At 42.4% G+C, this 21,750-nt stretch overlaps 1 protein-coding gene across 2 annotated transcripts; it reads left to right on the forward strand.

Annotated features, from left to right (window-relative positions):
- The first annotated feature begins 5,639 nt into the window (after positions 1–5,639).
- f9b (coagulation factor IXb) lies at positions 5,640–21,554 on the forward strand. 2 transcript variants are annotated; one of them, XM_030746514.1, is made up of 8 exons: positions 5,640–5,767; positions 6,723–6,889; positions 7,559–7,583; positions 7,680–7,793; positions 7,902–8,030; positions 18,489–18,853; positions 20,252–20,396; positions 20,681–21,554. In XM_030746514.1, the coding sequence occupies exons 1-8, from the start codon at positions 5,680–5,682 to the stop codon at positions 21,238–21,240; spliced, it is 1,593 nt and encodes a 530-aa protein (XP_030602374.1). In that variant the 5' UTR covers positions 5,640–5,679; the 3' UTR covers positions 21,241–21,554. The 2 variants fall into 2 exon arrangements, with proteins under 2 accessions (XP_030602374.1, XP_030602373.1); XM_030746513.1 differs by having other exon boundaries at positions 7,899–8,030; positions 20,681–21,551.
- Positions 21,555–21,750: the final 196 nt, after the last annotated feature.

Raw genomic sequence — 21,750 nt, forward strand, 5'->3', positions numbered from 1 at the left:
GTGTGGCGATTAACACTATCACCTCACTGCAAGTAGGTTCTGGGTTTGAATCCATTCTGGGGCCTTTCTGTGTGGATTTCATGTTCTCCCTGTGTCTGTGTGGGTTCTTTCTGGGCACTCTGGCTTCCTCCCATTAAATTGGCTGTAAGTGTGAATGTGAGCATGAATGGCTGTCTGTCTCTCTATGTCAGCCCTGCAACAGATTGGCGACCTGTCCAGAGTGTACCCTGCCTCTGGGATACGCTCCAGCCTATCCAGAAAATAAAACCTGCATCCTTGGGCCATAATGATTCAAGTCTGTATATTCAGGGAGTCTTTTTTTTTTTTGAGCCATTTCTTTCCCAAATTCCCTTCAACTCATTGCATTCACTGAATGTCATGAATAGAAGGATTTGCTTCAGTGAAATGTCCTGCAATCGGAGAAATAATGGCACTGCGTCTTATTGAAGCTTTTTATCCCAGCATGACCTCTCACTGTACTATGTCCATGCTGTTAGTACTTCTCACAGCGTTTCTGACATGGTCTCCTATGACGAGTTTGTATAATGGGGATGTAACATCGTCATGGTGGCTTTTTGACTCTAAGCCAACAGACCAAAGCACAGCTGTCCCTCTGTAAGATCCTGCCCTTGGAGGATTACTGATCTGGGACCAGCTGCTCTATTAGAACAGAAAAGTGGCACATAAGTCTACTCCTTTTCCCATCAGTCAAATCCACTTTCATAAAATGCTCCCAGAAATGGAGATTTCACACACAGAAAGGTAACGCGTGCATATGTGCATACATAACACAGCAACAAGTTATAATGTGTGATTTATGGTGTAATTTGTATGGTTCATAAGTGCTGGTACTTCGAAGCAAACATATGGAAATGAGAAATGACTGATACCCATTAGTGTTTTAAATACCAGGTTTCTACAAGGCGCTTGAATTAAGTAACCTCTGAAAAATGTTGATGTCATTAGCTTCAGTGTGTTTACATGTAGGACAAACATCTGGCTGCAGCGTGAAGACTGTACCTGGAGACAGGTATATTAGTCAATATATTCTCACTACCTCTCAGTCATAATTCCTGTGCACTGTGCACATGTCTGGGATCAGCTGTACACCACTCAGTGTTGTTGAGGGAACGGCAATGACCTCATGACTCACTAATGGCAACACAGCTGAATGATTTTAATGGGAAGCAGAGGGGGCACTTCTGTACTGACCGGAGAAAGGGTGACGTGAATAAAGGAGGGAAATGATTGGAGCTCATGCCTGCATCCGGAGCATGGAAACCAAACCTAGAAACCTCCAAGATGAAATTACAGAAAGAAGCTCTGTTAACCAGAAACACTGATTTCACAAATGTCCCATAACTGTTTTCCCTGTCCCTTAATCTCACTTCTCTATGTATAAAATAACTAGTTACCTATGCTGAAAATAGTTTAATTCAAATTTTGCAGTTAACTGTTCAGTCAAGATCTCAGCTCATGTATCAACTTGCAAAAAACAATGTGAGATATTTGAATAAGGTGATGTCCTGTGATGTAACAAAACAGATCCCAGATAAGATTAGAAACACTGTCAGTAATATGATTTTCCTGCTTTCAACCCACTTTTTCTCTCACTGCTCATCTGAAATGCTTGATGCTAGTAACCCCCTCCTCATCTGCTGAGCTATAAAATCTGTTCCCAGGACACCAATCAGCAGGCGGCGATCTAATCATAATTGCTTCCAAAGGGGTAGTGAACCTGCTAATTGTGAAATCCTCCTTCACATTTTATGCTCTAATATCTCGTTTGTGAGTGAGATTAATGTATGACTGACAGCAAAAAGAGGGTTGCAACCCTCGCTCACTTAATTTAAGCCATCTTCAGTGCTGTTGCTGAGGAGCTGCTGGTTCAAGGCCAGCTGACCTAGCTGTCAGTCACTGTGATTTATCAGCAGTCAAACTCTGTGCAACTCAGAATCTAATCAAACAGCCTTCGATACTTAATACTGAGCTCAAAGATCTCACATTATTTAGTGCAGTGAGCGAGTTCCAGCACAAGCTGACGAGTTTCTGTTAACACTTCTTCCTCTTCTGCTGTATCTGAATGGCTTTCAGGGGATTTCCCTGCTTACATGTACAATATTATATGCCAGTGACTGTTTTTAAGAAATTAAAGTATAATGCTATTGTTATCCCTGCCAGTCAGTTACTGAGAAAAGTATGTAATTAAATGACAATTACTAATCGAATGTTGGCATTGGATGTTCTTTTTTTGTATTCATTCAACATTTATTCTGTATATTTACATCTTTATGTTGTGCAGGAATGTCTTCTTTTGCAATTTTTCCAGACAGCACACACACAAAAAAGTTCTGGGTTCATGTGTTGGCCATTCTGTGGGGCATTTGCATGTTATCCCTACACTTGTGGGGAATGGATGGATGGATGGATGGATGGATTTCAGTGGAGCTAGTTTACATCCTTAGTGCAATGCACTCCTGATGAATTCTAATAAACAAAGAATTAAACAAACATTTGTTTTCTTGAACAAACAACCTTTGTTATACCAATACAAAAAAACTAAAAACGAAGAAAAAAAACGAAACATACACACCTGTTATTGGCTTCCATAGAAAAGGGCTCTAACATTAGACTGGAAACTTCAGGTCAAACCTGAGGAAACATCTACAGCCTGTAGAGGACTCTGTTTTATTTTCAAACTTATAATTACTATCATCATCGCACTAATTACTATTGGTTTGAGGAAGTACTTAAAATAGCTGCATCCCAAGACGACTACAATCTACAACCTGTTACATTTTGATTAACTTTTCCAACGCAGAAAATTTGTCAGCTCCAGTGGCGATAAGGATTGAAATATGCTTGCATAAGCAATGCACGCGCGCGCGCGCGTGTGTGTGTGTGTGTGTGTGTGTGTGTGTGTGTGTGTGTGTGTGTGTGTGTGTGTGTGTGTGTGTCTGTGTGTGTGTGTGTCTGTGTGTGTGTCTGTGTGTGTGTGTGCGCGCGCGCATTTCTAAACATTTCTAAACAACTGCAGATTCCAAGATCATTAGTTCAAACAATTGTACATAAGTACAAGTTATTCAGATGTGTCACCACATCTGTGGACTATGCTTAAAACCAATTCAAATTAACTCTTCCAGTTCCGCCAAGAAGAGTGGTTGAGGTGCAGCTTGTTTAGTCAGCGTGTATATACTGCATTTGAGCCTGTATGTATACTTTTGACACTGTGTGGATTAGAGAAAATCCAAAATAAATTCATATTTGTTCACCCAATTCTTGTTTTTTTAAAGTCATTAAAGATGCATGCTGAACAATCATTCCACCCTGGAAAAAGATCAGTTCAAAGGAATCATTAAAAGCTCAAAATTACCATGATGATTATGCCCATTATGAGGGGATGTAAACTTCTCACGACAACTGTAGTTATAATGGTTATGGTCAAAAGCTAGAGGCTATAATACAGGAAATTTATATTCACTACAGTATATTGCCTAAAGTATTCGTTCATCTGCCCTCACACACATATGAACTTGAGTGACATCTCATTCTTATTCAATAGGGTTTAATATGATGTCGGCCCAACCTTTGCAGCTATAACAGCTTCAGCTCTTCTGGGAAGGCTTTCCACAGGGTGTAGGAGTGTGTTTATGGGAATTTATGACCATTCTTCCAGAAGCGCATTTGTGAGGTCAGACACTGATGTTGGACAACAAGGCCTGGCTCACAGTCACAGTCTCTCTAATTCATCCCAAAGGTGTTCTTTTGGGTTGACGTCAGGACTCTGTGCAGGCCAGGAAGGGGACATCCCCAAACTGTTCCCACAAAGTTGGGAGCGTGAAATTGTCCAAAATGTCTTGATATGCTGAAGCATTAAGAGTTCCTTTCACTGGAACTAAGGAGCTGAGCCCATCCATCCATCCATTCGCTTCCACTTATCCTGTTCAGAGTCGCGGGGGGGCTGGAGCCTATCCCAGCTGTCATAGGGCGAGAGGCAGGGTATACCCTGAACAGGTCGCCAGCCTGTCACAGGGCCAACACAGAGAGATGAACAACCTTTCACACGCACATTCACACCTATGGGCAATTTAGTGTAGCCAATGAACCTAACCCCAGTAAGTGCATGTCTTTGGAATGTGGGAGGAAACCAGAGTACCCGGAGGAAACCCACGCAAGCACGGGGAGAACATGCAAACTCCACACAGAGAGAGGTGGAATCGAACCCAGGTAACCCATGGTATTCTATCTGTGAGGCAGCAGTGCTAACCACTGCGCCACCGTGCTGCCCGGAGCTGAGCACAACTGAGCCCAACTCCTGAAAAACAGCCCCACATCATAATCCCCCATCCACCAAACTTTACACTTGGCACAGTGCAGTCAAATATCTTTCTCCTGGCAACCACCAAACCCACACTCATCCATCAGATTGCCAGATGGAGAAGCGTGATTCGTCACTCCAAAGAACACGTCTGCACTGCTCTAAAGTCCAGTGGTGGCGTGTTTTACACTACTGCATCTGACACTTTGCATTGCACTTGGTGATGTAAGGCTTGGATGCAGCTGTTGGAAACCCATTCCATGAAGCTCTCTACATACTGTTCTTGAGCTAATCTGAAGGCCACATGAAGTTTGGAGGTCTTTAGTGAGGAATTATGACTGCAGAAAGTTGGCGACTTCTTTGCTCTATGCTTCTCAGCATCCATTGACCCCACTCATTTTACATTTACATTTTACACGGCCTACTAATTTGTGGCTGAGTAGCTGTCATTCCCAATTGCTTCTACTTTGTTATAATACCATAATACCACAATAGTTGACTGCAGAATATTTAATAGTGAGTAAATTTCACGACTGAGTGAGTGATTTCACCCATCAATAATTTGGATAGGTGAGTGAATACTTTTGGCAATATAGTGTAGCATCTTTTAGCCTTATCAGTTCTAAAAATGTCTCTAATGCGCACTCACACACCAATGGGGGCAGTGCTGAAATGCAAGGTGCTCACTTGCCTTTGAGAGCAACTTTGGGTTCAGTTACTTGACCAACAGCACCAACTCGTTGCTCAGTGACCTGAACCCTCATTACAAACCTACACCGAAATGTAGAAGTACAAACTTGTGGGTGTATGTTTTTGTACATGTGCGTGTGTGTCTGCATTCACCCCATTTGGAACCTCACATAAGCCTTGCTGCAAAAGCTGCTTATCAGAAAAGACTCATCATGATAAACAACAGCTGGTAATGTCCACACACACAAACACACACACACACACACACACACACACACACACACACACACACACACACACACACACACACACACACACACACACACACACACACACACACACACACACACTAATGTCCAAACTGTACTGTCCCATCAGCAGTCAATATTTGATGTTGCTCAATTTCAGTCTGACGTGTCAAATAAAATCGCCTTAGTTTATTCTTTTATGTGATACTTATCTTTTCTTGCATTATACATTAAGCATTTCTCCACTTCCTTCCCTCAAACATAACTCATACACACACAAATGTGAAAAAACGACCACAAACAGGCACATACACATGCACCACGAACAAACAGGTGAGTAAACAGTGTGTTGCTGTACTTTGGAGCAGTGGATAAGGCTTTGGGACTAGTGTCAAAGTCAGACAGTCAACTGACTACGACAAGATGGCCAGAGTCTGTGTACTGGTTTGCTTTGCTGGTTTGTTGTTGGAGATCTATGGAGTGGTTTCTGAGATCACAGAAGAAAACACAGGTAAAACAACCACAGAGCAGGTATTGACTAAGGTGGCTGGAGGCAGAGTTCAGCAAAGTTCAGAGCTAGACAAAATATAGGAAAAGGCCGGTGGCTAAGCTGCTGAACATCGAATTTCTTTTTACCGCCTGGTTACTAACCTCAAATCCTAAAGTTATATTCTGCTCAATAATCTTTTTATTCCCCTGCATCTGTAAAGATTTGTAAGTGCCTGTGCTATCGATCAATTTTAAAATGTTTGCGATTACTCAGACCAGTCCTTATCATAACCCAGTTTGTTTCTGTCCATCCACAGGCTTAGGATATAGATCTGGCATATTCTGTTGATGTCAGTATCTTGTGCTGGAAAGGCAGAGATGATAGCTGGACCACTGAGTGAGGTCTAGCTGCCAGTGTAGGTTAGCAGATGTGGATGTAAAGCTGCAGAGAATATTAGTTCTTTGGTTGACTTAATTAAATGATTAACTCAGGTCAAAGTTAAGATTTATGATGATGGCATCACAGCAGGGTCTCTTGAGAGGTCAGAACATCAATAATATTTTCAGAGGAATACCATGGACTGTACATAAAAGATGGACAGGGCATAGTTAACTTGTCAATTTTTGAGCCTCTAGCTGAGTATTTTGTCACCATTTTGGTGTTTTGGAACCAAACGTGATGAGTTAAAAGTGGATCTGACTGAAATCTGACTCAGCATGCTTGTAACAAATCACTCCCCATCAGCTGTTAGAAAGAAAGCAGATTTAAGGCGTTCTGTATGGGTTTCACTTTTAGTCCTGGTAGCTGTCCATCTTTTATATACAGTCTATGAAGAATATTAGTTTTACTGTTTGCTGCTAAATTGTATATTAAGTTTTTATAGGCTTTATACATAGCCTTGAAAGCAGACTTTATAAATAGTTCTGAAGAATTATGTTAAAAGACATTTCTCCATTGCATTTTATTACCATTTCAGGAGCTGTGTTTGTGTCTCAGCAGACGGCACATAAGGTTCTGCATCGTAAGCGCAGATTCAACACTCCTTTTGAAGAACTTAAACAAGGTAACCTGGAGCGGGAATGTATAGAAGAAATTTGCTCCATGGAGGAGGCCAGAGAGGTGTTCGAGAATGATGAGAAAACTGTAAGTCACACACACACACACACACACACACACACACACACACACACACACACACACACACACACACACACACACACACAGCCCACTTCCCTGCTTGAATGAAGTGTGCATGATTGCAAAACTTGGTTTGTACCTGAAGTGTTTGTTTCTAATGAATTATAAACTCACCAATCATACGCATCTACCAGTGTTAAGAGGCCGGCACTTGTGGCACCATGACAGGATGTAAACATTCTCATTCAAGAGCAGGCCAACATCTTGACTGCTGATATCTCCATAAGTGGGCAACTACAGGGGTTGTCTGCTTATTGGAAGGTTGGTGGATCGATCTCCCAGCTCCCCATGTTGAAGTATCCTTAGGCAAGATACTGAACACAAATTTGCCCCGATATGTCCATTTATATATGTTTGTTTATTTATACTCTTTTTTAAAGCATCCTTGGGTTTTCTAAAAGCACTATCCAAATCTGAGTTATTATTCACTGAAGCGTGTGCACGTGGATGTTAGAAAATGTGCTTAAGCATAGATAAAAGTGATGTATGAGTGTGTGTTTGATTGGGAGATTTGTAATAGTAAGTGTTCAGCTTGAGTAGACAGCTGCTGCATTAAACACCAGTCCCATTGATTTTGGGTGAACGGCCCCTGTAATGTTTATGTTTATTTTTCAGATGGAGTTCTGGGCGGGCTATATTGGTAAGACAAAGGACGAGTTCACATGATTACTCAGAATTTATAGCATACAGTCATCTCTAAACCTGCAGTGTGTGCATGTTTTGTGTTCATGTGTAGATGGTGACCAGTGTAGCCCCCCCCCCTGCCAGAATGGAGGGGTGTGTGAAGATGGAATCAGCAGTTATGTTTGCTGGTGCAAACCAAACTTCAGTGGCAAAAACTGTGAGATTGGTGAGGCTCTGAATAACTTACATTGGCTACATGAACATCTGTGATTACGCCATAAACGTTTATATATATAAAGAAAGCTCATTTCATTTTCCTGTGTTTTTCCAGAAGTGACCAAGCAGTGTTTAGTCAACAATGGTGGATGTTCTCATTTCTGTGTAATGAAGGCTGATCAGGCTATGTGCCGGTGCGCAGGTGGTTACAGACTTGGGTCAGACAAGAAGAGCTGTGAACCAACAGGTAAAATAAAATGACAACCCACACACTGCATACAGCACAGTGGTTACAGCAGAGCCTTTGTTCCCGAAAAGGTGCTTTCTGAAAAAGTAACTGCAGTCTGCACAAAAGGAGGAAATCCAGTTTCAGCATAATTTTAATTAGAAAATTGTACCTTTTCCATCACCATTTCAGATCCTAATAACTTTTTGTATTTTCCTATATTTCATTCTGACTTCAAAATACAGTCATGGTAAAATTCTAAGGTTTTATGTATGAGGATATAATAAAAATAATCTTGTCCTTAGCGCATCTTAATATTAGGTAAATACAACTGGAAATAGACAACAAATGACATGTTACACTGTCATTTTTTCGTTGACAAAAATTAAGCCAAAATACAGAGGCAGTGTGTGAAAAATAATGACACGCTTACTGTGTCCACAGGCAATAAGATAAGATAAGATAAAACTTTAATGATCCCACGACGGGGAATAAAATAAAATAAAATAAAATAGAAAAACACTATACACATATACATAAGCACTATATGTAACACAATGCTAACGAGGAAAGATATCAGCAATAATCTTAGAGAAGAGATTGCTGCTGTCCCTCTGTGAAGGCTCATGAGGTAATTTCCTAACAATTTGAAGTCCATCATTCTACAGTAAGAAAGATTATTCACAAGTGGAAAATATGCAAGACAGTTGCAAATCTTTCCAAGAGTGGATGTCCCAGCAAAATCTTCCAGATGTCAGACTCTACAGGCCTCAATTAGCATTTTTTTTTTTTTTTTTTTTTTTTTAAGCCTGTCATGTCTGGTAGATCTTGCAAGCAGAACTGTGATCTGAATGCGTTGTTGTGCCAAACATATTTGCTATTTCAAGATGAGCTCTATAGGTTCTCAATAGGCTCTTCTTGTTGATGTTTTAACCCTTTATTTTATTTATCTGAGTTATTTTTCCACATACTATGTAACAGCCAGAGCTGACAGGCTGAAGAAGAGGAAAATAAAGAGAAGAAAAAGGGAGAGAGAAAGGGAGCAAAAAAAAAGGGGGAAAGAGCACAAGTCTATTAATCAGATAGTTCATCACTTTAACATATAAAAAAAATACTATCAATACTTGCAAAAATAAATTTGTGTGTGAAAAACAAAACTAACAAAGCATGTTACGCACACCAACAATTTTGTTGAGTTGTGATTGAGTGGGCGTTTGTGTCTGTGTCATGTTTGTGTCTGTGTCATGGAACGTACTTACCAATGAGGGCAAAACGCTGCAGCTCCACCCATCAGAAGCCAGAGGCAGGTATGGAAAGCCCCCGGAAACCCAGGCCACCAGCAGCCCACCAAGAGCCAGGAAGACCCCCGGCCCCTCAGTCCAAAGACAACCGCACACCTACCCCAGCAGACGGGGGAGGGTGGTCTCAGACGGAGCCCCCCCAGTCGAGGAGCGAGGGCTCCAGGGAACCCAAGGCGATGAGAAGCCAGCCCCCCCCCAGCGGCCAGCCCCCTGCACTGGCCGGCGGCAGGGCCCCCGGGCCCACGGCACCCAAGGACCGCCCGACCCTCCACAGAGCCCCCCCCCCACGCCGAAGAAGCCAATGCAGCCCCGCACCGCACCCCCAAGGGGGAAAGGCCAGCACCCACGCCAGAACATCCAGCCCCACCCAGGAACCCCGAGGCACCCCCAGCCCAGGGGGGTAGGGGGGAGGAGGCAACCAGCAAGGAGCGGCCAGGAGGCAAGGCACAAGGCCCAGACCCAGGTCCAGCCATACATACAAACACACCCAGACACCCGTGTACACATTTATACACAGATACTCATACATGCCCATACATACTTACCCACACACAGATATGCCATACATACACATTCACTCACCCACCCATACTCACGGAGACGGTGACAAATACACAAAGACACACATTCATCCATAGCTACCCACCCTCTGAAGGCGGGGCATATGACCAGGAAGAATCCTGGAAGAAGAGAGCCAGCTGTCCGCTGGCTCAATAGGCACTCCGACCTCCCACACCCCAGCACAGGGCAGGGGGAGGTGAGCCCGGGGCCGCGGTGACAGCATCCCGGAGCACTGCAGCACCCGAGGTTGGCGCCCTCGCCCCCACTGCAGAGGGCGGCCCGCTCCCCCTAGATGCCCATTCACTCAACAATAGACACAAACAGGCGACAGGACATACTGGCCTGGGCATGGAAATGCAGTGCCCAGTCCCCCCCAACCACCCCACCGCGGCCCCATATCCCCCCCCACCCCCCTGCAATGCAGGCACCCCAGGGCCCCAAACGCGTAGACCGGACATCCCGACGTCAGGCCAACCCACCCCACCCGGCGGCGCGGCCGGGACAGCAGAGGCCCCCCCCCGCGCCAGGGGGGGCCCACCGGGAGCCGGCGCATCCCCCGTGCCGGGGCCCCAGACCCCAGCCCCCAAGCCATACAGGGAAGACCAGCCAACCGACCGAGGGCCGGCACCACCCCCCCAAGCACCCCTCCCACACCCCAGGACCGAAGGCAGCACCATCCAAGCCCCCACCACCATCAACCAGGACAGGCACACAGACATCACCAGAAGGTCGCCCCAGGACCCCAGCCTCAGGAGGCTACCAGCTACCTAGGCCCCCGGAGTCCTCACCCACCCCCCCACAAAGCACATCAGGAGCAGAGCCCGCAGCCCACCACCCCCACTAAGTAATGGAGCTGAGCAGTGGGAACCAAAGAGAGTCAAATTCCTCCAATTTGTTTTTAGAAGAAGCAGACATTCTCTCTAAACTAACATGATCTACTAATAAATTTCTGTACTGAGTAATACATAGTTTATTTTTTGTCTTCCAGTTCATGAGGATCATCTTCTTAGCGATGCACAAGGCAGTAAGAACTATGTGTGATATATTTAACTCCATAATTAATTCACTGACATCACCTAAGATGCATAGTCTGGGGGAAGTTGGGATACGACAGCTAAACCATGTGGATAGATCTTCACAAATCCTCTGCCAAAATCTCTGAACTGGTACACAAGACCACAGAGCGTGTAGATCAGGGATACTCAACTTGATCTAGCCGAGGGCCACATTTGGAAAATGAGAAGTGGCCGAGGGCCAGCCATTAAACTACATTCATATAAAATGAGCAAACTTTAAAAAAGACTGATAGCTTGTGCTCATATTTTGATGCATTTTATTAGCTCCACTGCAATTCAGCAAGATATATTTTGAACCATCTTGAACAGCATAGCTGGAACGTTTCCTATTATGCAGGCAAATATTGGACAAATTCAAAAATGAAAATGATTATTAACAGTTCTTAGGCATAGAATGAACATATTTCAGCTCTTTTGGTGTGAAAGCTGTTTATAAAATATATTAAACACATAACTGCACAGTGCAAGCCACCAAATGTTGGAATAGTTCAGAAATACAATTAAAAAAAAAACTGCTTTACTATATTTCAGTTATTTTAAAGTTTGGAACAGACAGCACAGGTATGTAATCAGATGTTTATGTTTTAACCTCTTCATGCATCACATACTATTAGTTACTGACTACATGCTTAATGTGAGGTAACACATCTCATTTCCTTTGAGAGCTTACTGAAGTTTGGTTTCTGAGAGGTCAAGGCAATATGCAAGCACTGGTTGAGATGTGAGTCGGTGAGTCTATTGCGCTTTTTGTCCTTAATTAGATTCATCACTGAAAACCCCGACTCGCATATGTAAGTGGATCCGAACATTGTCAAAATGTATATAGCGAGTCTTTTAGAGTTCGGATACTGATGAACAGAGTGTGCCCAAAATTCACACAGTCTCTCCTCTCTGAACTTGGCTTTTAGGACATCATTAGCCTGCATCTGGACCAGTTCCAGCTGGAAAGCGCCCTCACTGATAGCAGGCACAGCGTTTTTTGCCTCTGCTGGGCAGCTCCCGGTGACAGCAACGGCGAACGGGTTGCGCACAAACAGTAGCAGTTGCTGTGGGATTTTGAAGTTGTGAAACCGCGATCTGAAGTTCTCTGACAGATTTTTCAACAGTGCTACCATTCGTGACAGCACAATCCCATTTGTAGGAACATCACGCAGGGTAGGGAAGTGAAGTTTTTTCCCCTCTATGTCCGTCACGAATACGCCCAAGGTTGTCTGAAAAGCGCTCACTTTTTCAAAGAGCTCTCCCACATTCGAATCCCCACCTTGGAGCTGCAGGTTAAGATGGTTCAAGTGATTAGTGATATCACACAGAAATGCAACCAGAGCCACAGATTCCTGATCTTGCATAAACTGAGAGAACTCATCTGCTTTCTTTGTTTTTTGACCGGAAAGAAATTCTGTGATTTCTTTGCGCAGTGCAAAGAAGCGCTGTAGGACTCGCCCCCTGCTCAGCCATCTGACATCATTGTGCTGTAGTAGGTCTGAATATTGAGCTTCTTGCTCCTGTAGTAGCATTTTGAAAAGCCGGTGCTGTAAACTTGAAGTTGAGCGAATGTGATTTACAATTTTGATCACTGTGTCCATCACTCCTTTCATTTCACCAGACAGTTTGGCACACAACACCGTCTGGTGAATGATGCAGTGTAGTGAACTAACTGTGGGGTGGTCCGCTATGAGACGTGATGCTAAGCCCCTCTCTCGTCCTATCATAGATGGCCCACCGTCAGTTACAAGGAGGTTGATTTTATCCAGCTCCAGAGAATTCTTATCAAAGAAACTTTTCATAGAATTGTACATGGCCTCACCTGTTGCATTGCTCTTGATGGGCAAAAGGCACAGCAGCTCCTCTTTGAAAAGCTCCCCGTTAAAATATCTCACAAACACGGACAGCTGTGCAGTGTCTGTTGCATCTGTAGACTCGTCCATAGCTATTGACATGTAATCCACACACTTCAGTTCAGCAAGTAAAGTAGAAAAACTGTCCTCATACAAAGTTTCTAGTCTCCGTGCCGCCGTTGAATCCGAAAGCTGAACCTGCTTCACGCGGTTAACGATGTCATCTTTGTGTTTGTCACCGGCAAACAACTCCTCCACGATTCCCAAAGTGCACACTTTCACAAGCTCAGCGTCCACAAATGGCTTGCCCTTTTTAGCCAGCTCCCAGGTTACACGCAGTGAAGCAGCGGTGGCTTTTTCAGCAGCAGTAGTGGAAGTCGTCAAGATTGTTGATGTGGTAGCATAAGACAACTTTAAGGCCTCAGTCTTGTCTTTTCGTGCAATGCTACCAACCGGGAAAGCTGCACTGAAGCTAGCATGTTTTGACTCGTAATGCCGCTTAATGTTAGCAACTTTGCATACAGCAACTGTCTTTTGGCAAATTAAACACAACGGTTTTGCGTTGGCATGAGGTGGCAAAATGAATGCAAAATCATCTGTCCATTTGTTATTAAACTGTCTGTTTTCGACGTCAACTTTTCTCCGCTTACTAACCTCACTCATTTTTTGCCAAGATATTCATTTAAGGACACGTCTTTTCCTCGCAGATCAGCAGTGATTCTTGACCTGCGCAAACTGTTCACTACCTTAAAGGCCCAAATCATTAGGACCTAAAGGGCCGTGTACAAACTAATGATTCTGTCTTACAGACAGTTCACTTTGTGAACACAAGGGGGAATTATTCAGCATTTGTTACACAATAAAAGGGAAAATTATTTTAATTTTGAGCAATTACAAGAAATGGCCGCGGGCCGGTCACCAGCCAATCACGGGCCGGATTTGGCCCGCGGGCCGTGAGATGAGTATGACTGGTGTAGATGATTATCCTCTGAATTGCTTGTACAGTGGGTGCATATGTTTGAGTGTGTAAGGCCCATTTGGAACATACTTTGTCCAGTGTAGTATGTTCTATGGAGAATCTTATATTGTACAAGTTGTATTTGGGGTCTTTTAGTCATTTTGAAGATATTTAAACATATTTCTGTCCATAAATTTTGATCCAGGTTGACAGAAAGATCACGCTCCCATTTTGCAATTGGGAGGGAAACTGAATCATCAGTTTTTATTAATAATTTATATAATTTTGATAACAATTTTGGGGTACAGAGGTTAAGAAATTCTGTTACCCAAGTAGGCATTTCTAGATTCAATTGATTAAGGTTAAATCTTCCCTGTAGGACGGACTTAACTTGTTGATATTCCAGAAATCTACCGTTGCCAATTCTATATTTTGATATAAGTTCTTGGAACGTGATAAAATTTCCATCTTGGATAATATGTTCTAAGTTATTTATACCCTTATCACGCCATAACGGAAAATTCAGCATTTTCTTTTTCTGACAAATATCTGGATTGTTCCAAATGGGTGTTAGTTTACAGGGGATGAGTGAAGACTTAGTTATTTTTAAAAATTCCCACCAGGCTGTCAGAGAGGTATTTATACTAAGGACTTTATAGCAGTTATGATGTTTAATACTGGAACTAATGAAAGGTAAATCTGAGATTTTTATTTTTTCACAAAACGCCTGTTCTAGATCCAGCCATGGGTTGTCTAATGAATTGGATTTGATCCACTTTGAAATATACTGCAATCTACTGCTTAAGAAATAGTAATAAAAGTTTGGTAATTCTAGACCTCCACTGTGTTTTGGCGTTTGTAAAGTTTTTAAGCTTATTCTTGACGGTTTGTTTTTCCATAAAAATTTTGAGATGTTTGAATCTAGTGACTTAAACCAAGGAAGAGTAGGTTTATTAGGGATCAATGAAAATAGATAATTAATTTTTGGTAAAACTATCATTTTAATGGCAGCAACTCTCCCCATGAGTGATATAGGTAAACTGTTCCAACGTGTGAGATCATCCTCTATTGTTTTTAATAAGGGGATATGATTTAATCGTACCAAGTCTGAGAGCCTGGCGGAAAAATTTATGCCTAAATATCTAATATTTCCTGACTTTAGTGGGGTCCTAGAGGTTCTCTGGAAATTACAATTCAGAGGCAAAACTGTTGATTTACTCCAATTGATAGAGTAATCAGATATAGATGAGAACTTATCTATCAGTGTGATAGTCTTCAAAAGAGAGCCTTGTGAATTCCCAAGGAAAAGTAATACATCATCAGCATAAAGGCTAAGTTTATGGTCCATATTTTCAGTTTGAATCCCTTTAATATTTACATTTTGACGGATTGCTGCTGCTAGCGGCTCAATGAAAATTACAAAAAGAGAGGGAGAGAGTGGGCAGCCCTGCCTAGTGCCCCTCTGCAGACTGAAACTTTGTGAAATGAGATCATTTGTCCTAACACGCGCATTCGGAGAGCTGTGTAGTGTTCTGATCCAGTTTATAAAGGATGAACCGAATCCAAATTTTTGCAGAACTGCTAGTAAGAATTTCCAATTTACCCGATCAAATGCCTTCTCTGCATCTAAAGACACGATTGTCGTCTCTAATTTGTTAATAGAACAATAGTCTATTATATTTATCAGTCAACGTGTATTATTGGCTGAGTGCCGACCCTTGATAAAGCCTGTTTGATCTGGATGTACAATAAATGGAGTAATACTTTCTAATCTTTTGGCAAGGGCTTTGCAAATTATTTTAAGATCTACATTAATGAGAGAGATTGGCCTGTAGCTGGATGGGAATGTGGGGTCTTTGCCTGGTTTAAGAAGCAGGCTAATGTTAGCAGAGTTTAAGGTTGGAGATAAGCGCATTTTAAATGTTTGCGTTTGTGACAGTATAATTAGAAAAAGACTGTGATAAGTGTTAAAAAAAAAAAAGAAGAAGAAATATAAGTGCGGCTTATTTGGAAGCCTCTAAAAAGAACATGACAGCATGGCGTAAGTTTGCAAAGCTGCATCTGAACAAACCACAAGACTTTTGGACAAATGTCCTTTTTGAACAGACAAGAGCATAATGGAGATGTTTGGCCTTTGGGGCTTCTGTACGCAACCTATGTAATTGGCCGATGTCATTGCTGGTGTCAAGCCAAAAAGTGATCTTCTGCCAAAAAGGGATTTCCTGTATTTGCCAAAAAATTACTGGCTGTATTTAAACTGCTGTAAATGATTTTTTTTTTTGGCCTATAATCTGTGAAACATGTGTCAAACATATCTCTCATTAATAATATTAAGTCATTTTGAGCCAGAAACAACATTCCTGTCACAAGGTAGAAGCTGCATTCACTTTTTGGCAAAATTACTTTTATATATTCTTTATTTATCAGGGTAAAAACTTTTTAAAGAGTGGTCTGGCTAAGAGGGCAGCAGAAAATGCAACAAATATCACAACTCTATAAAGACATTTTAAGTGGCCAAAAAGACTGGATTGATTATAATGCATCCATCCATTCACTTCCACTTATCCTGTTCAGGGTCATGGAGGGGGGGGGGGCTGGATCCTATCCCAGCTGACATAGGGTGAGAGGCAGGGTACACCCTGTACATTTTGCTAACCTGAGACAGACAACATCCACACCTATGGGCAATTTAGAGTAACCAGTAGGCCAATTAACCTAACCTCAGTAAGTGCATGTCTTTGGACTGCGGGAGGAAACTGGAGTACCCAGAGGGGCCAAAGTGGAATCGAACCCAGGCCTTTTAGATGGTATTCTAACTGTGAGTGCTAACCACCGCGCCACCGTGCTACCCTGATTGTTCTCACAGTAAACTTTGTACACTTGAAAGAAGTAATTTGTTGCTTTTTGTCTGAGTTGTATACTTGAGCCAGGTGTGAGAACAGCCCTGCTGTTGATTATAATGTAGATACAATAATGCAGCAAACAGGTCATTTTTTCATTTATATATATATATATATATATATATATATATATATATATATATATATATATATATAAGCATTTCATAAATCTTGTTGACAACAGTCTATTTACACATATAGGCAAAGACACCACACATAAAAAACACAGAAACATCAGAAATCACTTTTTGACCACTTTTTGGCACGACACCAGCATTTATTCTTGTGCAGCTGAATTCTGTGTGTTAATCACCCTGTGGTCCTGAGGCGACTGTTTGTTGTGATTTTGTGTGATATAAATAAAATAGAATTGAATTAGCCGTGTGCCGCTGGTTTATCTGCGGTGCCAACTGACAGAAACAAAAAATGCTGGGACTTTTTCCCCCTCCTTGGTCCTCGCCTGTTTCATCCTTCTTTATTTTTTGGCTGCAAACATATTTGTCTCTCTAGTTTTTTTTCCCACTTTGTTCATTCCCTCATGTCCATTCCATTAGTTTCAGCAGTATCCCTTTGATTATTATTCCTGATTGTTATTTTCTCACTGATAAATTAAAAAACTGCAGCGTAAAGTAGCAGGAAATTCAGAGGATTCGACTGTGCTGAACAGGCCAATCAGAAGTGTTCTGAGCTGTGTGGACCCGACTTGTAGTTGCATTTCTCGAGAGGTGCATGTTAGGCTATGTAGTAGGCACTGCGCAGGGTTCAGAGGAGTTTCTGTAGGCCCCTGTGCGCGCTTCTCATGTGGACTTTGAGGTTGATGTGGTTTTTTCCCCTTGAGAAGTGTTCCACACATTTTGCCATCATCCACAACAAGACACTCGCTTCTATCTGTCACTGTCACACTCAAAGAAATCCCATATGGGACTTTCCCACTTTACCCAACTGTTACTGCTGCCATTATTTTGCAGACTGACGTGGTGAGCACGCACACACACACAAACACACACACACACACACACACACACACACACACACACACACACACACACACACACACACACACACACACACACACACAGTGAGGTGCCGTATGGTGCTCCCAGCTAAAACTGCCAGAGTCGAAAAAAATTATCAATCCATAATAAAGCTTTTAAATAAACTGACAAACATGAAAACGAAGGTCATTTTATTTATATTTCAGTCCGTTTTAGTTAGTTTTGTAAACCAAAATAAATTTTCAGTTAGTTATTGTTGTTTCCTTTTAATTATTGTTTTTATTTATTTCAATTAAACAAACTGTTTTTTCAATTTCAGTTTTCATTAGCCATCATAACCTTGGCCCTCATGTGAATATTTGTGATGATTGTTCTTCCTGTAATCATTCCTCTTCATATTTATCCTGAAGTTGCCCTTTCCAAATGTGCTTCCAGTGGAAGTGATGGGGTGCAACATTTAGAGCTCTCATTTTTTATGAACAAACTTCAGCAGCCTCAGTAATAAAATTTTGTGTAAGTAAAAGTTGTTTTTTTTCTATCACCACTCTGCTGAAAAACACTGCACTAGGTAAAAAAAGCACAAAAAACATTCAGTGATGAATGTGCTCACCAGTGAGCACATTCATCTATGACATGCTGCTTAAATATAGTCTAACCAGTCTGTCTAACCAGTCTAACATCGTCTTTGCTAAAGATGAACAGATATGAAATAGGCATCCAGTAAATCTGTGTAAAAAATTTTTTTTTGCTTACCAACCTCAGCATTTGAGAAAAAAATCTGAAAGAATTTAGTTCCATAAAAAGAGCAAAAATTAAATCTCCTCCTCATTGTTTCACCTTTGTTTCCCTCCAGAGCCGTTCAGCTGTGGTCGTATGAACCTGTCCTCCAGTTCTCTCACCAGGTCCATCTTAGAGCCAAGATCATCAAACTTCTCCTCATACAACAATAACCCACAGGATGATTATGAAGACATATCAGACTATGATTATCACGACCATCCCACAAACAATTCAAACCTATTCAATGACTCTCTGGACTCTGCAGCGGAGGCTGTCATTGGCAGTCGACATGTGAGAAGTGTCAATGAAACTGCAACAACGAAGGAGGAGATGTCCTCCTGGGGTTTCTCCATGCTCCCCAACATCACAGCTAATAAGAACAATGACCAGAGGATTGTGGGAGGTGACACGGCCATTCCTGGAGAGATACCTTGGCAGGTACTGTGGTATGGGATGGAGAGTGAAGAGCTGGGGATGCAGTGAAGGCAAACTGATAACAGATGTGAAATGGGACAAAAATCCCAGCAGTGCAAGTACGTTTGACACTGCATGAACCCTGCAGTCTCTCTTCACAGCATTTTCAGGCCACTGAGGCAGGAAAAGAGAAGGAATGGAGAGAGACTGAAGAATAATGAATGTTTCAGTTGACTGAAGTTGTTCTCAAGGGTTTTACAGATAGCTGTAAAGTGAGTGCAGATAAGCTCTAATCTGCAAATAGCCAGCAAATGTTTGTCGATCTGTGCAATGGTTTAAATAGAAAGACTTTTGTATTTCAAGTCTGGAGGTGCTCAGATTTGAAAGTAGGCCGATTGTTTGTTTGTTTTTTACATTAAAGTAATGAACATTTGCTAGAAAAAAATTTTAAGGCAGCAGGTGCCTGTTGAACTGTTGGATAATAAACAGATGTCTAGTTTGTTATCCTTGATTTATAATTTTGTGACTCTAGCTGCTTTTCCACCGACGGGGTTCCGGTGCCGGTGCCAGTATATGAACCGTTCAGCATTTTTTTCCACCATGAACATACTCGGTGCTCGGCCGAAAAATGGGTTCAAACTCGGGCCCCACAAGCTAGCTGGTCTGGAACCAAGAACGCGTGACGAAAGCAGCAGAAGGGCGTGACTTTGCCGTCTCAACATAAATTTTTCTACCATATTACATGTGTATTACATGAGAAAAGTGAAGCGATTTTCACGGCTGTGTATTAGGTTGGGTCTTAAGGCTGAACTTGCTGCATTGCATCAGTTCATCTCACAGATAAAAGGACGCAAAGTGATAATTGTCGCCTTGCTCGTATTTTCTGTCTGTGTTTACCTCTGTGCTGCACACAGATGCTGCAGTAGTTTGGTTTGGACCGTAAAATGTGTTCGCAGCACAAGAAAGGGGAGCGTGTTCTCCCACGTTTGCGCTCCGCGGTTTCTGTGTCCAGACGAGGACCTGCCACACTCATACGTAAAGGAGCGGTTCGCAAGCGCAGTGGAAATGCGGGCCCGTTCCTAAGCTTTTTGCCGGTTCTTTTGGGGACGGCACGGGCACCGACACCGGCACCGAGACACCGGCACCGGAACACCGGCGGTGGAAAAGGGGCTTCTCCTGTAAGTCTGGAGAGAGCTTTAGGAAGCCAGAGAAAATTAGTGTTCAGCTTGAGCACCGTGTCTAATAAAGTTGCATTTGATGCATTAGAAGTGTACACGCAGAGCAAAGTTTGAAGCCTGCACCATACAAGGAGAGCATGTGCTGCCATTGAGTGTTCATTTTTAAGTCGGTTGCTTGCAGGTTCCTGTGAGAAAACATGAACATTCAGAAACATTGGGTTTGTCTTCCTTCCTGTGTTTGCAGGTGGCCTTGATGTCCCACTCAGCCAGCCTACCCAGAGCGCTGCCCTTCTGTGGAGGATCTCTGCTCACTAACTTATGGGTCATCACTGCTGCTCATTGTCTGTGGAACACTGATGGCACTGAACGAACGTTCTTCATCAGAGTTGGTAGGAAGAGCAAAAGCTGCTTGCATACTATACCATTGAATCTTTCTATTAGAGTAAAGATAATAATCTTTAGTCTCAATTCTCAGTGAAGTATTAGAGATCAAGTTTTTTTTTTTTTGAGCTCATGATTAATTAACTGCTCTGCTGAATATATTTCATAAATGATGTTTGTTTACTATTTTTTCACAAGTTATACTTCAGATGTCACTAGACTCACCCGCAGGTCCTGGTGCAGAAATTTACACTGTCTTAGAAAACATGTTAATCTTAACTCATGCTTTCAGGTGAACATGATGTGAACAGCGATGAAGGTCCAGAGCGAGACCATAACGTGGCTGAGCGGCATCCACACCACAAATACAATTTTAAGAATTCACCATATAACCATGACATTGCACTACTGAAGCTTGCCAGTCCAGTGGAACTGTCCAACGAGCGGCGTCCCATCTGCCTGGGCCCCAAAGAGTTTATACAGAACATTGTGAGGGCCTCCGCCAGCTCCCTTGTGAGTGGATGGGGGCGGATAAGATTCCGTGGCCCTGAGGCCACCAAGCTCCAGAAGTTGGAAATCCCCTACGTGGACCGCACCAGATGTAAACAGAGCAGCCGAGACCATATCACCCGATTTATGTTCTGTGCAGGCTTTGAAAATGAGCAGAAGGACTCGTGCCAGGGGGACAGCGGTGGGCCACATGCCACCAATTACAAAGGAACTTGGTTCCTGACAGGCATTGTCAGCTGGGGGGAGGAGTGCGCCAAAGATGGGAAGTATGGCGTCTACACCCGAGTCTCAGAATACTACCGATGGATCAGTAACACGACAGGGATCAATCCAAGCATTTAATGAGTATTCGTGACTCAGCTGTCAAAGAAATAACACACTGTAGCATTTGTTAAGTTTGGCCCTCGAGGAGGTGAATATTTTTCTTCTGCTGAATCAAGTGAGAAATCATCCATGTTCTTTTATTAGTACCTCAATAAAACATGTCAACATATGTTTGCATGTCATATGTTGAGGTTCTTTATCCAACACGTAACTGAAATCTTAGATAAGAAGAAACATTCAGTGCTTGTTTTTTTTTCTCTCTCTTTAGTGTAACTCGAATGACGACATAAATTCATCATTCATTGCTTCTTATACAATTTCACTATTCAGTTATATAAAAATAAATAAATAAATGATTTATTGGGTCAAGTTTACTGGGCACTGGTAGAGTCCATGATTTCACGGCTATAAGCGTACCATTTACAAAGCGCTAACCTTTGTGCAAGAAAAAGCACAAATATGATTTAAACAGATCTGCAGCTAAAAGAAGCTCTGATTCATCACACTTTTCTTGCTAGAGCATGCCAC

This window comes from Archocentrus centrarchus, chromosome 14 (genome assembly GCF_007364275.1).
Source record: "Archocentrus centrarchus isolate MPI-CPG fArcCen1 chromosome 14, fArcCen1, whole genome shotgun sequence".
Taxonomy (NCBI): Eukaryota; Metazoa; Chordata; class Actinopteri; order Cichliformes; family Cichlidae; genus Archocentrus; species Archocentrus centrarchus.

What these genes read in the sequence shown, in the direction of transcription:
- f9b (XM_030746513.1), top strand. Translation starts at nt 5,680, where the DNA reads ATGGCCAGAGTCTGTGTACTGGTTTGCTTTGCTGGTTTGTTGTTGGAG. An exon ending in TCGAGAATGATGAGAAAACT is followed by an intron (nt 6,890 to 7,558) that starts GTAAGTCACACA and finishes TTTATTTTTCAG; the next exon opens with ATGGAGTTCTGGGCGGGCTA. An exon ending in CTGGAGAGATACCTTGGCAG is followed by an intron (nt 18,854 to 20,251) that starts GTACTGTGGTAT and finishes CTGTGTTTGCAG; the next exon opens with GTGGCCTTGATGTCCCACTC.